This window comes from Kogia breviceps, chromosome 16 (assembly GCF_026419965.1).
Source record: "Kogia breviceps isolate mKogBre1 chromosome 16, mKogBre1 haplotype 1, whole genome shotgun sequence".
Taxonomy (NCBI): domain Eukaryota; kingdom Metazoa; phylum Chordata; class Mammalia; order Artiodactyla; family Physeteridae; genus Kogia; species Kogia breviceps.
This window is the reverse complement of record NC_081325.1, coordinates 23,911,787-23,925,353: the sequence shown is the minus strand read 5'-3', so window position 1 is coordinate 23,925,353 and position 13,567 is coordinate 23,911,787. Positions and strand designations below refer to the sequence as shown.

Below are 13,567 nucleotides of genomic sequence, written 5' to 3'. Positions count from 1 at the left end.
ACACCCTTTCATCAATTTAGGATCTGGACGTGAAAAATCACCGGTATCCAGGGGTTCAGGCAATTTGCTTTCCAAATGAAAAAAGGACAAAAAATAATACTGCAGAAGAATCTCTACTCCTGAGTTGCCTGTGTTGGACAGCCAAGGCTCACCTCAAATAAAGGATCCTGAGGAGGAGTTTTTCTGACCTTCTTTCTAAACGGAGCCCGAGGACAATGCGTGACAGTTTATTCAGGGGCTGCTTCTACTCTCGGCACGGGGAAATGTGCGGGTCGGGGTGTAGAGCCCGCAGGTGAGGGTGGCCACCCTGCAGGGGCGGTGTGAACTGCGGTGGGTCCAGCAGGCACCGAAGCATCTGTCTGCCCCGCCCTGGGGGCCAGGCCGGGTGTTCCGCGGAAAAGCTACAGAAATGCTGCTCACCTTGGCAAGTAAGCTCTCAGGGCGGGGTCCGTGTTCCTCCAGGTTGCCACAGGACATGAAATCGGTTATGAGGTTTTTGCCATTCGATATGGAGTAAGATGGGAAATTATGGGACTACTTACCCCCAAATGAAAAAAAAAAAAAAATGAGGACATAAGCAAAGGCAACATCATGACAAGAGAGATGGCCCCCAAAATCTTACTTACATTGAGTGAGGATGCCGGTTAAGGCATTTTTGAAATTCTCCTTGGCCTCTTCCATCTCCTGCTCATGGGTGGCTTTCTCGTTCATCAGCCGGCGGACATGGCTGTTGGCCGACTGCACCATGGAATAGAACTGGTTTGCGGACCGCCGGTTTACTTCCCCTCGCTCAATCCAGGACAGCAGCACCGTGATGGCCTCTGAAAACTTGCTATCGTCTGGAAATGCAAAACCACCAAGTCCAAATCACGCCCAGGAAAAGATTTTGGTTTTCACTTTGGTTCCTCTCTAAAGGCAAAGCACGGCCCATCCTAATGGATATGTTTTCAGAACTTGACCTTGTGAGCGTTCCTGCGACTAATGGCTCCATCATCACTTAGCTTGTCTTCCCTCATCTAACTCCACGGCACTGCACAACCACCCAAGAAACAAAGGGTGGTTCACCCTCTCAATTAGCTCAGTTTTAGAAGAACTGTTCCGGGCATCCTTTGAAATATGGTACAACCGCACTCTTCCACCAAACCCAGATTTCTCTTTCTTAAGACTGGCTCGAAAAACTGTTATTCACCTATTTGGCTTCCAGTTGATTTCTTTATTCTTTCACCACAAATAGCATACAGTGATGCTAGTTTTCTGACTTAGAATCTGCTGAGTTATTGTCAAGATGTGGAGGACAGATTAAATTACTTTAAAAAGTGGTTGTGATGTGAGATACTGTTCCCAAGGTGGTAGTAGGAATAGATCAATTCTTATTCTACTGCAGTTCAAAACTAATTTCACTTTAGGTTTAATAGAACATATTTGATAAAGCTGAAAACTAGGATATTTCCTTGTTTTCAACAAGAGGACCTGTTCCGGGGTGGTCAGTGTTAGCCTTGGAAGGCTACTGGAAACCCATTTGAACTTGGTTTGAGGGGTGTGTTGATGGGGGGAGGGGATGGGAGGTTCTACCTGCAAATAAGTGATAAAGTTTATTTCAGAGAAATCAATATACTTGCCCGTTTGCAAATAGTTACTGGAACAGATCTGTGTTTTACGACTGACTTGGAGGTGGAGAAGAAGCAAGTTTGAAGGAGATTAAGTTAATTGGAAGTGGAAGTTGTATGTCAGTTATTACAACATTAATTGATCTTATTGACGAAGGCTCACTGTGTATTTTCCAGATGAACTTGAGGAGACGAGCCTTTCATCCGTATTTTTTTTACCCCCGAAAAAAATGTGATTTAAGAGAAATATCCTAGAAACTAACACAACATTGTAAATTAACTATACTTCGATAAAAGTTTTTAAAAAAATCTTACATTTTCCAAGTCAACTAAGTAGAATCTGAGTTCTAAAAATAAGAAGCAAAATTAGACTAAAAGATTCAGATGCTTCTCAAGTATTTGACAAATACTAAGTGACTACCATGTTCCCTCTACTAGAGGAACCCCAGAGACATCCTTATACACTGTATGTGTATATTCCATTGTTTATATATTATTATATATTGTGTGCATACATATATACACACACATAAATACACACTCTAGATGAACAGATAGCGGGTGATTCATATTTAGTAAAGGAATTTTATTTTATTTTACTCACCAGAGGTTTTATAATCAACCATCGCTGTGAGTATTTTACACACCATACAAAGTCTGCATTTGCGGAGTGCTTTGTGAATTTTGCAGAGCGCTGTGGAAATACCATTAGTACCGTTTCTCCCAGAGGCCCCCTTTCAGACCAGGGCACTTCACTGCTGTGGCTGCTCCTTACCCAAGAGGTACCTGCACTGAGTGAAGGCAGGATCGCTTGACCCAGTGCCTGTGGATTCTCCAGGATGGAAATCCTGCTGCTGACGGGCCACCGTCCTGGGCCCTCTCCCGCCTGGGTGATGCCCATCTGGGCTTGGGGATCAAAGCTTTACTCCTGGGCAAACCTGCCCCTTCTGCCCTCAAGCTTTGATCCGAGGAGATAAGTGGCCTGGGGAAGGCCCACAGGGCAGCCTGCACGTGAAAGACTCAAGTTTCCTTGCCAATTTCAAACGACCGGCGATTGAGCGCGCGCACTTGTTCAGCGTCACAGCTGGTTTGCACAGTTTTGTTAACTCTGGAATTTCAGTCTGAGTTCAACACTCAGTGAACTCCAGCTGCACGGGGTTCTTATTTCATGCACCAGAGCGGCTTGTATAAGAGAGAATCCATCACACAACTTAACACTGCGTTCAACCCGTGGAGAGGCCCATAATTCAGCATTACGCTTGCGGGAGCCCCACTGCGACCCTTACAGTCAGAATAAATTCTGCCTCTCTCCCTCTCTCTGCCTCTCTGCAGATATGTGTTAGGAGAATGGGCCTCCGAAAAGACAACAGAAATCAACCTAATGCTTATAAGAAATCTTTTCTTTTTTTTTTTTCCCCCCTCTTAAAAAATAACAACAGAAAAGAGAACTCTGACTTCATGGACCATTTTTCCCCTTTGCTGTGACTTTCATCTCTACGTAACACAAAGAAAAATCCTCGATATTTTCGTTATGGGGCTTCCAAGGAGAGAGAGAGAAAGCAACGGGGTCCCATCTTTCTTTCACCCTCGTATGTGCGCGGTTTTTCCTTCTCTTGCTTGTGGTTACGCAGTTCATAAATACCTTAATTTACTGTCAGGAAGAACACACTTAAATTTTTAAAATGCATGTTTCCTTGAATGACCTAAGAGCCAAATTTTATTGTTTTTCACTCCTAGACCTAAAGCATCAGTTCACCAGATTAGACTTAATCAACAGTTTTCAGAAAGAGAGACAGCAATTTTAGGATTAAGCAACTGAAAATACACAGCTGAAAAAGTAAGTAGGCAAGAGACTTTCTAACACTGTAACAAGTAATAGTAGGCAGAATTCATTTTTCTCAGTATATAGGAATAAAATAAAAATATACATTATATACTGTATATATATTTTATATATATATATATATGGCTTAGTACATAGTTTTAAAAACTCCCAATTTCATCCTCTTTTCTGAACTTTCTGAGGCGGGCTGGTGGATGACTGATGTACTGATGTTCAAATTAACTGTGAAAACATTAGCTAACGTACAACTGGTTAAATCTAGTCGGTATCTGTTGCCATGTAAGACGTGACTTTCCATTAAATGAAGACTAAGTCAGCAGCGCCCCCTGAATAGCTACAGGAGGGTGTTGGAAGTGGTCATTTTTAATACCCCAATGAAAATTCAATTCTGGATGCAGGAGAAAGATCACAGAGAAAACCGAAAACAATATCAACTAATTTAAACAGGATTTAGATTGCAGCACTCTTAAAGCTATTCATGTGGAAAGAAATTAACACGGCTCATAAAAATTACATCAAAGACACACTTATAAAAATTCCAAACTTTCTGTGAACATGCATGGGTTCAACTCTGAACATGGGTGCCCTTCAGAAACTAGAATGTGCAGACATGCCTTCTCCCCACAAAGAATTGGGAAAATTGGCATATTATGGAGCGACTATGGACCATTTGCTCATTAAAAATCGCCCAATGTTTTCTAATCGGTGTCTTCACAATGTCACACCTGGGCTACTGCAACTGTTTGCTCCACGGCCTCCCTCGATCTGCAGTTTCCCCTTCAATCCATTAGCCATTCCTTTGTCACACTCCTCTTTGTTAAGGACCATGGCCTTGTCTCCCTACTTTTGCATGTACTGTGCACTCATCCTAGGGGCTCCGGAACTCCTGGTCCGCCCGGCTAACTGTTACGCTTCCCTCAAGAGTCAGCCTAAGTGCCTTTCATAAAGGAAGCTTTTCTGCAACCCTAACATGAATTCGGTGTCCCTTTGCTACGTTTCCACAATTCCCTACATATCCTGCTATGAAAACATTAGTCACTCTATACAGTAATCGTAGGTTCCTGTATCCACTGGCCCTCCAGTTCTGAGGGGTCAGCGTGAGAAGAAAACTTCCAAAACATATTTCAGTCTTCTGCTCACTCTGACTTTTTCCCTTCATAGTTTCTTTCATTATACTCTATTTCTAAGGGATTTGTAGTGCATTAGTGCTGGAAAGTTACAGCAAATCCAGCGGTCAGAAGTTGGGAAATACCCGTTGATAAACATTTTAATTTCAGGTTGAAGAGTATTTTCACATTGTCTACCAGAGATAAATGTTCTCATGGCACTTAAGCTGGCTGGTCCTTTTATCCTTCAGGCCTCCGAGGTTATTACCATAAGCAATGAAAGTTGAGAGAGATGTCAGATAATTACCCAGAAGCAGAGCTTTCCACAGTAAGCTAATCAGCTTATCCAATGACTTAAAAATCTTTTTGAAAGTTTTTTTTTTTTTTTTAATTCTGGAAGGTAATAACCCTTGCATTTAGCTTTATATTTAGCTTTTTAATTCTGGGAAGGTAATAACCTTTGTATTCAGCTTTGTGAGGACTAAATAATATTATAATGATTATCACACTTCAGTATCGCTATCTGAATCCATACCCATCTTATTTCATTTCTCGTCACGTCAGAATTTTTCAACCTCCCTCCCTATCCCTCTTTTCCACGTTTACTGAGCACGGGGCACGTAGTAGGCATTCTAAAAATCGCATATGGGACACATCTTTGCTAGTCAAAGACCACAAGCATGGGTCTCATTTGGGGGCTTATCAAAAACGTAGCCTCACCCTACTCAGGCCTCCTGACTCAGAATCTGCATCCTAGTCCAAGCGTTTCATATGCACATTGAAATTGGAGAAGCACTAGAATAAATCACTCAGTCAAAGCCAGGGAAACTGGTGAGGAGCTCACCTAAGTTAAAAGATAATGAAAACCTGAAATGGAAAGTAGCATCTGAGAGAGTGGCGAATACTGAAAGGCTCTGATGTGATTCTCAGGAGCTTTGTGAATCCCTGTCCCCAAACCCTCCACCCCCATTTAAAGAAGAGCTGCTTAAACGTCAGTCATCTTCATCCCAGAAAAAAATGTGAAAAAAAAGTCAAAGTCTTGGAAATGGGCACAGAGACTGCAGATGCTTTTGATGGAATGCTGGGCTAGAGGATCCTCTCCACCCCCCTCTGGGATTATCTGATTTTACAGGGATGTGAATCTCTAATTGTTATTGACCAGGCTATTTTACAACTCTTTAGGGACAGAACATAAATTGTGAAAGCGCATAACAATGCAAATAATTCTTCTCTGTAACAATGTAAATGAATTTTTGTCCAGAAGAAAATATAAGTCTTTACAAAGCAAACTCTCTTTTGAACCAGTTTTAACATCTTACTCATTCTCTCGTTAATTAGTGAGTTAAGTAAAATCACTGATACAGGCTCATTTTGTATTTCTTCTCCCTCTTTGGGTGCACAGGGAGATCTGGCCTTGAATTTCAGAACAATAAGTGTGACAAGAGCCAGGCCATGAGCCCTGAATATGAAAACTGAAGTGGGTTGGAGTAGCCTGATTTCTGGTGGGTCTAGAAAGGAATGACAGGAAGGGAGATTCCATGTTTGAACAAAATGTCTCGAGAATGAGGGAAAAAAGGAAGACATCCTACAACACTTTTCTTTCCAGAGAAACGGGGATAGACACGTACACACACACACACACACACACACACACACACACACACACACACACACACAGAATGAATGGTATGTGTATACAGCTGTCCCTGATTTCTGCCTTCTATGATAGGTGGAAATAACTTATAGTATACAGTCACATACTGATTCAAGCAGAATGGACATTCCAGATGGCACTGCTACTACAACATTCCCAAAATTTCACTATGTGTACCTAAAACGTAGACATCCCTAAACAAATTTCCATTCTCTGGCTGTTCAATTAACCATCAAGAGGGGTGGTACATTACCTATCCTTCAAATCACGGATAGCGTGAAAGGCTACACAAATGTTAATACTTCCCCCTCTACCCTCGACATACCTACAAGTTCACTTACACACACGGAGGCACACACACATACACAATCTCTCCAACAATTTAGTACCTGTGAAAATGAGAAAATTCAGCGGGGACAACATAAACATACACTGATTATTCCTGCTTTTGGATCAGGTAAAATGTTTCTAGATGAAATGGTCTCTCTTGCCTGTGAAGGTCAGTTACGCCCAAGGACGTGATTCTCAAACAGGTTCCCGTGCTGCGTATTTCCTTTGCCCTGAGAAGGAAGCCTGGCTTCTAGCTAATGGAGCTTCGACTTGGCTCAGAGCGTTATTGATTTTTTTAGTTTCTCAGAACCATAAATATTGACAACCATCTCAGCAAGATGCTGGCACCCACTTCCGCGGTTTCTCCCTCTGGCAGGCTGATCGGGGGCCAGTCTGTATGCACATCAGAGACTAGTCCTCAGAAATTACAAATGCTGATCGCAGGAAGACTGTATCCTGGGTGACATATCAGGGAATCCCAAGGACAACGCTTGCAAAGCTTTGTCAAAACTTCACCCGATTCAGAGAGAAACTCTTCATTCACCACATAATGAAAGATTATGTGACGCTTTCCAAAGGGGGCAAAAGTACACAAGAACTTTTAAATGCTCTTGCCAGGAGAAATCCCCAGTGAACCGGGAGATCATCTGTCCTCACTGTCTAGTCAATCTCTCCCTCCCACAGTCCAGACACAGGGCTCCTCCAGGGGTGGATGGTCTGTGTTAGACAAAGAGAAATTCATTATCTCATCTGCCTGATGCTACTGTTTCCAATAAAGTGTAATTATGGTGGTATTGAGCTTCTTCTCACTTTCTCCAAGCCGTGCTATAAACTTTGGATCTGTGAGCAGTTACTTCCCACTCAGTCTTCATTAAGTTGAACTGTCGCAGAAAAATGTCTGTTTAATCAGCAGGGTGCCCGCTAATTTTCTTTTTTTAGAATTTGTTTTAACCATAACAGACAGTGGGTGCTCCGTGCCTCAGACGCTACACCGTTACAACTCAATATCTCCTCTGACTTCAGAAGACCCAGGGGACCACTGGATCGGGGCTAGCGGGTCCCAGAAGGTCACCCCTCTCTCACCCCCACCTCTGCCGGGCTGGGTTGCCTACCACTCCCCGGCTAGCGCGCTGCGCTTCCCATGCATAATAATGGGAAGAGCTTTGTAATTGCCTGTGTCACTCAAGAAGCCTAAACTACACCTAAACTCTGTGAGGCAGGGGCTTTGTGTGCTGCTTCCCCGGCATCACAGAGTCAGGGATACGGCAGAGAGATCAGCGAATCCTTGCGGAGTGAGCGGAGTGATGGCCGAGGGCACATCACACTGTCCTACATTTCCCACCATGCCTGGTAGCACTGCTGGCCAGAAGTGCAACACACTCATAGCTCCAAACAGCTAAGAAAGAGAGACAGGAATTCATTTACTGAGCATCCACTGTATGCATAGGTTTACCACCGGGCAGGATATGGAGGGCCTTGTCGGTTATAAGAAAGACTTGGCCAGTACAGATTTTGCTGGATAAAGCTGATTTTCCACAAGAAAATTGTAAGGATAAACGAGTATGGTGTAAAATGGGAGGAAAAATGCTTGTAATAAATCTGAGATAGCAAGATTTCTCAGGGGAGGAAAAAAAAAATCAAATCCAATTAGGTATTTTCATTTCCTTTCTGATCCAGGCCTTTTTTTTTTTACCTGAGGTCTTGATGGTGTTTTACATCCCCACATCAAGGAAATCATCTTCAGGGAAACAGTTTCCTTGGCTCCTGCTGCCTGGTTTTGCAGCGGTATCAGGAGCATGGAGCGGATTTCCTCTCAGAGGCGGCCAATTTCCTAAGCAATTAAATGCTGTTTATATTCCAAACTCTATGCTTGGGTTGAAATTGTCAAGCTTGATATTACCTGACTGTTGCCTAAGATGTCACCCCAGCTAGCTCATTTTACTGTAACTACCATCTATTAAAATTTCCAATCTGTTCTCTCCTCAAGGGATCACACAGTACTTGGCAAAGGTACGGCTTCTAAATTCTTCAAATTATACTCATCTATATAAATACACAGTTTTGAAATGGCAAGGTTTGCAAATGACTTTACCAAACTGACTTCCCAATCTGCTATCCTTCAACAGGAAAGGCAATGCTGTGGACCTCTTACACGCAAAGACACTTCTGTGCTGGTTTCTTAAAAAGAACCTAACGTCGATGCCAAACTTTCCGGAAACTCCCCCACGGGGTCCCAGCGCCAAGGTGCTAGCTTTTGTCACTTCTGGGTGTGGACCCGATCGAATACAGTTTAGCTGATATAGCTCATTAAGTGATACTACACAGTGTACTGGATATTAAAGAAAACATTATTTGTTCCAAAATCAACGTTCCTGCTTGAGAATGTTGCTCTATCTCATTCTGCCCCCTCCTTATGGAGTCTAGCCTGAATGGAAAAGTGAGAGGACGTCTGCATATGCATTTTACATGCTTTTTATTAAAGGGACAGCCACAGCCTACGGTGGTAAGCCACGCCTTCTTGGAGCAGCAGAGCATGTGCCAAGGGCATCAGTAAGAGGTGCTCCATGGTTACGTCAACTAAAGAAGGTTCTACAAGGATCAGGTCATTAGCCACTGCAGTTGCTGACCTTCAACACACCCTGAAAGGAATTCAGGGCAGAGAAAAGGAATGCGGCACTCTGTGCTCTGGGGAAACTGGCAGAACAGGCTTCCACATGGGGAGATATTTTCAGGAGAAACTTTTATGAACCCCAATTCTTGCATCTTCCCATACTTAGAAAAGTACTAAAGCCATTAACTAAGATATCTGTTCCTTGTGACTAGCAGCATCCTTCTCCTAAGATGTGTGCTTGGGTGCAGGCACCCCCTTCACCAAAATCACATATATATTGACTTCCTCCTTTACCTCTTTGGAAAACTTCCTCGGAGCTCTCTGAGAGGCTGTCTCCTGAGCTAGAGTCCTCAGTAAGACACTGAATAAACTCAGCTCACAGCTCTTACAATGTGAGGTGTTTTTTTTTTTTTTCCAGGTCAACAGTTTCAGCGGCAACTATATCTGATTAGGGGTCCCCAAGGCTGGAGCAGGGGATGAGGGTTAGAAGCAGAAGTCTTTTTTCTTTTCTTTTTTTTTTTTAATGCTTTTTTAAAGAAATAGAATGTCAACTTCCTATCTTCCTACTAAAATAGGTTTCAGGCAGCTTTTCATATTTCCTTAAGTGAAAACATCCAATCCACTTTAAACACTGCCAGTTAAGCTCTAATAAAACACTCAAAGGATCAATCGCACCTCTCCACTCCCAATGACTTCTCCATCGTTCATGGAATAAAACCCCAATCCGGTGGCAGCCCTCAGGGCTTCACCATCTGGCCCCAGGCTGCCTTCCCAGCTTCACCTTTGCTCTGTTACCCCCAGGAGGCGACTTGACTTGCCTTTCTCCGCCTGTGCCCAAGTCCCCTCTGCCTCCTTGTGTCTTTACTCCTTGAGCTCCAGCCCCTGATAAGAATGTCTTTAGGCCCTTTCTTCTCCTGGGGAAACAAATCTTGTTTATCCTACAAGGTTCAAGCTCTGCCTCCTCTGTGAAGACTTTCTTGACACTGTCGTCAAAGCCACTCACACTTGTCCGTGAGTTCCCAAAGCATGTTGCTCATATGTTGGTCGACAGTCATGTCATTGGCTTTGCATTACAGTTCATCGTGGCCAGCGACCATGAGCTTTTTTTTCATCGAAACCTGACACGCCCAATAGACTGAGGAGGGTGTGACCATCACTGGCCTGTAAAGTGCACCCATGTTGCTGGAGTCAAACAACTTTGTTCAATAATGGAACCGAACTGACACACACGTCATCCTAACTTCCAAATCTGGCCTCTCCCCAGTCATTTGTAGTTCACTGTGGCAGGTACTAAACGCTCCGTCTCTCTGTCTTTATCCCCCAGGGCCTCAAACCCGGGAGACGAGCACAGAAAACAGGTAAAGAAATGACACATGCTCACTTCTAATACTTCCATAGACGTTAGGAGGGTCCCTTCCCGTCCACCTCTAAAGACAGGGACCCTATTCTACATTTCTCTTCTGTCCTGCACGGAACCCAGCACGGTTGCTGATGAGCCTTGTGGGGTGGGGTGGCGGGGGCTTTGTTAAGAGCCCAGCAGAGGTGTAAACTACAGACCTGGAGGAGCCCCGGGACCTGCCCGCCTGCAGGAGGAGGCACTGGTTCATTCTACAGGGGTAGGAAGTCAGATGGTGGCCTGCTACGCGGCTAGTGCGGAGGCCTCTTCTGCCCCGCTCTGCTTGACTTTGGTTGATATACACACACATTCAGGGAGAAGGCAGGGGAGAGGGCTGGGCAGGGGCACGGCTCTGTCCAGGCATTGGGAGGAAGCCCAGGTGACCCCGGTGCCATGAACTCAGCACGCGAAGGGCCAGGAGAAACCCCTGGGCCGGAGCCTGGGGATCCCGCTGCTTCCCTGGCGGCGGGCGATGGCCGGCGGGGAGGCGGAGGAAGCGAACGCGCGCGGCTCCTACCTTTCAGCTTCTCGGCCAAGAGCGCGGCCTCGTGCTCCGAGTAGTGCATGATGGGCGGCGGCGAGGGCGGCCGCAGCCGGTCCTCCTCCAGCTTGCGCCGGTGCCGTTCCTCGCGGGCGCGCATCCTCTGCTTGCACTCCCACTCGTAGAAGTCGTCCCGGGCCTGGGCGAAGTCCACGTGCAGCCGGCCGGAGTCCTTTTTGTCCGTGCTAGACCCTAAGCGCATCCGGTAACCTGAAACCAGTGGGAAGGCGGGTCACATCACACTGTCACAACACTGTCACGCGCGACTGTCACAGTCGGGGCCCCGGCCCTCAAGGCGCGCCAGGGGAGCTCTCGCTGATTTCTTTGTCCCTTACAAAGGACATCCTTCCCATAGGAGGTGGGAAAAAGCCGTTATCCTTCTCCGAGGCCATCCGGAAGCACGGCCCAAGGTACGCCTATTACAGATTTGGGGATAAACGTTCCACTGGGAGGTGTCTTCAAGCCAATGTTGCCAAGAGGATGATCTCAAGAACCCGGCCACTTATCCTAACTCCTTCCTTCTGGCTTCCAGGAAGATGGGAACAATATTGGGCATGTAGCTTTTCTCCCCCTCCACTTTTTATGGCCTCAGTTTTATATGTTCGATGGACTGTAACTCTGTTGCTAAGCCCTCTTACTTTTATATTTTAGAAAGAGGTGGAGTGCGAGTTAATAAATGTTATCTATGATATTTAAAAAGATCTACAAAGTAAATTCCGCGACACTTCTCTCACAGGCTATTGCTTCATTCTCCTAGAAAATGCTGCTTGCTCCGTTCTCTCTCGGCAGCTGCAAAAGCCACAATTACCGAGGCAATTTTGCAATACTGTTTTATTTCCACTTATCCTCTGGGGCACGCAGGAGAATATTTTACCTTCAATCAAGAGGCCTCACTGCGGCCTTCCTTACAGCCCTCCAGCACCTCATCTGGCACGCAGCACTGCACAAATTGTCCGTGCAATCTTTGAAGGCCACAGGAGCCTGTGTGAGAGCCCAGAGCTAGACCAAAAAATGGGCCTGGAAGTCTTTGGGGGATTTACGGTGAGCTACACAACTTATAAAGGTTATAAGCAGAAACTTGATCTGAGAAATCAACACAAACAGAACAGAAACCAGACAGCCAGCCTAACTTCAAGGGAAGGAGGTTTGTCTTTGAGGTTGCTCTTCAATTTGGGGTACTCAGATTTTTAAAAACATAGATTCAGGTCCCAGCAGGATCCCTGCTGTCAGGGGCTGCCAGAAGAGAGAGCAAAATAAGCACTTTTGCTGTGCAGGGACTTTGCAAATGAGACACCACTGTGAAATGCTAGGCTGCACTGCACTGATGTTCAGGAACTTGTGGTAGATTTCAATGGCTTATTTTAGCATCTGGGGTCGAAACTCAGCTGAAAAATCCCAGGAGAGGCCGGCTTCTCCCCAGTAAGGTACTTCACACCTTTGAAAAGTTACAAATGTGAAACCGATCTCAAGTCTGATTCCTGTTATGACCTTCTCACTCCCAGGTTGAAAAGGTATTATCTCTCTAAAACTGGGAAGACATAATAACACCTATCAAAAACGCAAACATCTCAAGAGGGAGGGGATTTGGGGATGTATGTACAGGTATAGCTGATTCACTTTGTGATACAGCAGAAACTAGCACACCATTGTAAAGCAATTATACTCCAATAAAGATGTTAGTAAGTAAATAAATTTTTAAAAAAGTGTTCACAAGCAAAAAGAAAAAAAAGCAAACATCTGATCACAGAGGGGCAGAATTAATGCTAAAGCAGAGTATATTTTGGTTGTGGGCTGTGGAAACTTAACAAATCAGCAGGCCATGGTGATATATACATAACAGCTGAGCAGGCAGAATGGCCTAAGACTGGCCAGCTGTCCCAACTGGCCAAGCAACTTTCCCCTGGTCATGTCCAGAGCATCACTTTTCAGACATTTCTGGTTCCCAAAATCACCCTCTCTTTCACCAAAACACCATCATTAAGGCCTTAAAAGAGCCCGTGATGAGGCTGAGTCTAAAATTAGCTTGGCCTTCAAATGTGATTGTGGTCCTAAAATTAGACAGGCCATCCAGCTGGGCTAGGGCTTGTGGGAGCTCTGACATAGAAGCAGCAGCCTGCCTTCCTTCCTTCCTGCCCCTCCCAGTCAGCCTTTCAGATCTTCCCAGGACGATGCCGCAACCTTGCCAGGGCAGCCCAGGCAGAGCTGGGGGACCCCTGTGTACTCAGGCAGCTAGGCTGGAGGTGAGGCCTTTGCTGTGGGCTCCTTCTGATGCCAAGGGGTAGTCAGGCAGGGGCCCGGGTCGGAGCTTGAAAAAAAAATATAGCATCAAGGCATAAATCTGAAACTTTCATGTGCCTAAATTTCGAACTGTTCATCTTTGGCAATGTACTATGAGTTTTCTGATTGGGTCTAAACATCGTGTTATGTCAGTGTTGAAAAGCACCTTTGATTTACTGTAGCCCTTTCAGTTAATCAGGTT

The 13,567-nt window shown here is 45.0% G+C and overlaps 1 protein-coding gene across 11 annotated transcripts in view; it reads right to left on the bottom strand.

Annotated features, from left to right (window-relative positions):
- ENOX1 (ecto-NOX disulfide-thiol exchanger 1) overlaps positions 1–13,567 on the bottom strand; it is a 615,060-nt gene that overhangs the window by 143,905 nt on the left and 457,588 nt on the right. For all 11 annotated transcript variants that reach the window (XM_059042210.2, XM_067016825.1, XM_067016827.1 and 8 more), the window contains 2 exons: positions 11,065–11,298; positions 627–839 (listed from right to left, as the gene is read on the bottom strand). In XM_059042210.2, coding sequence (XP_058898193.1) covers positions 627–839; positions 11,065–11,298 — 447 coding nt within the window. The remainder of the gene's footprint in view (positions 1–626; positions 840–11,064; positions 11,299–13,567) is intronic.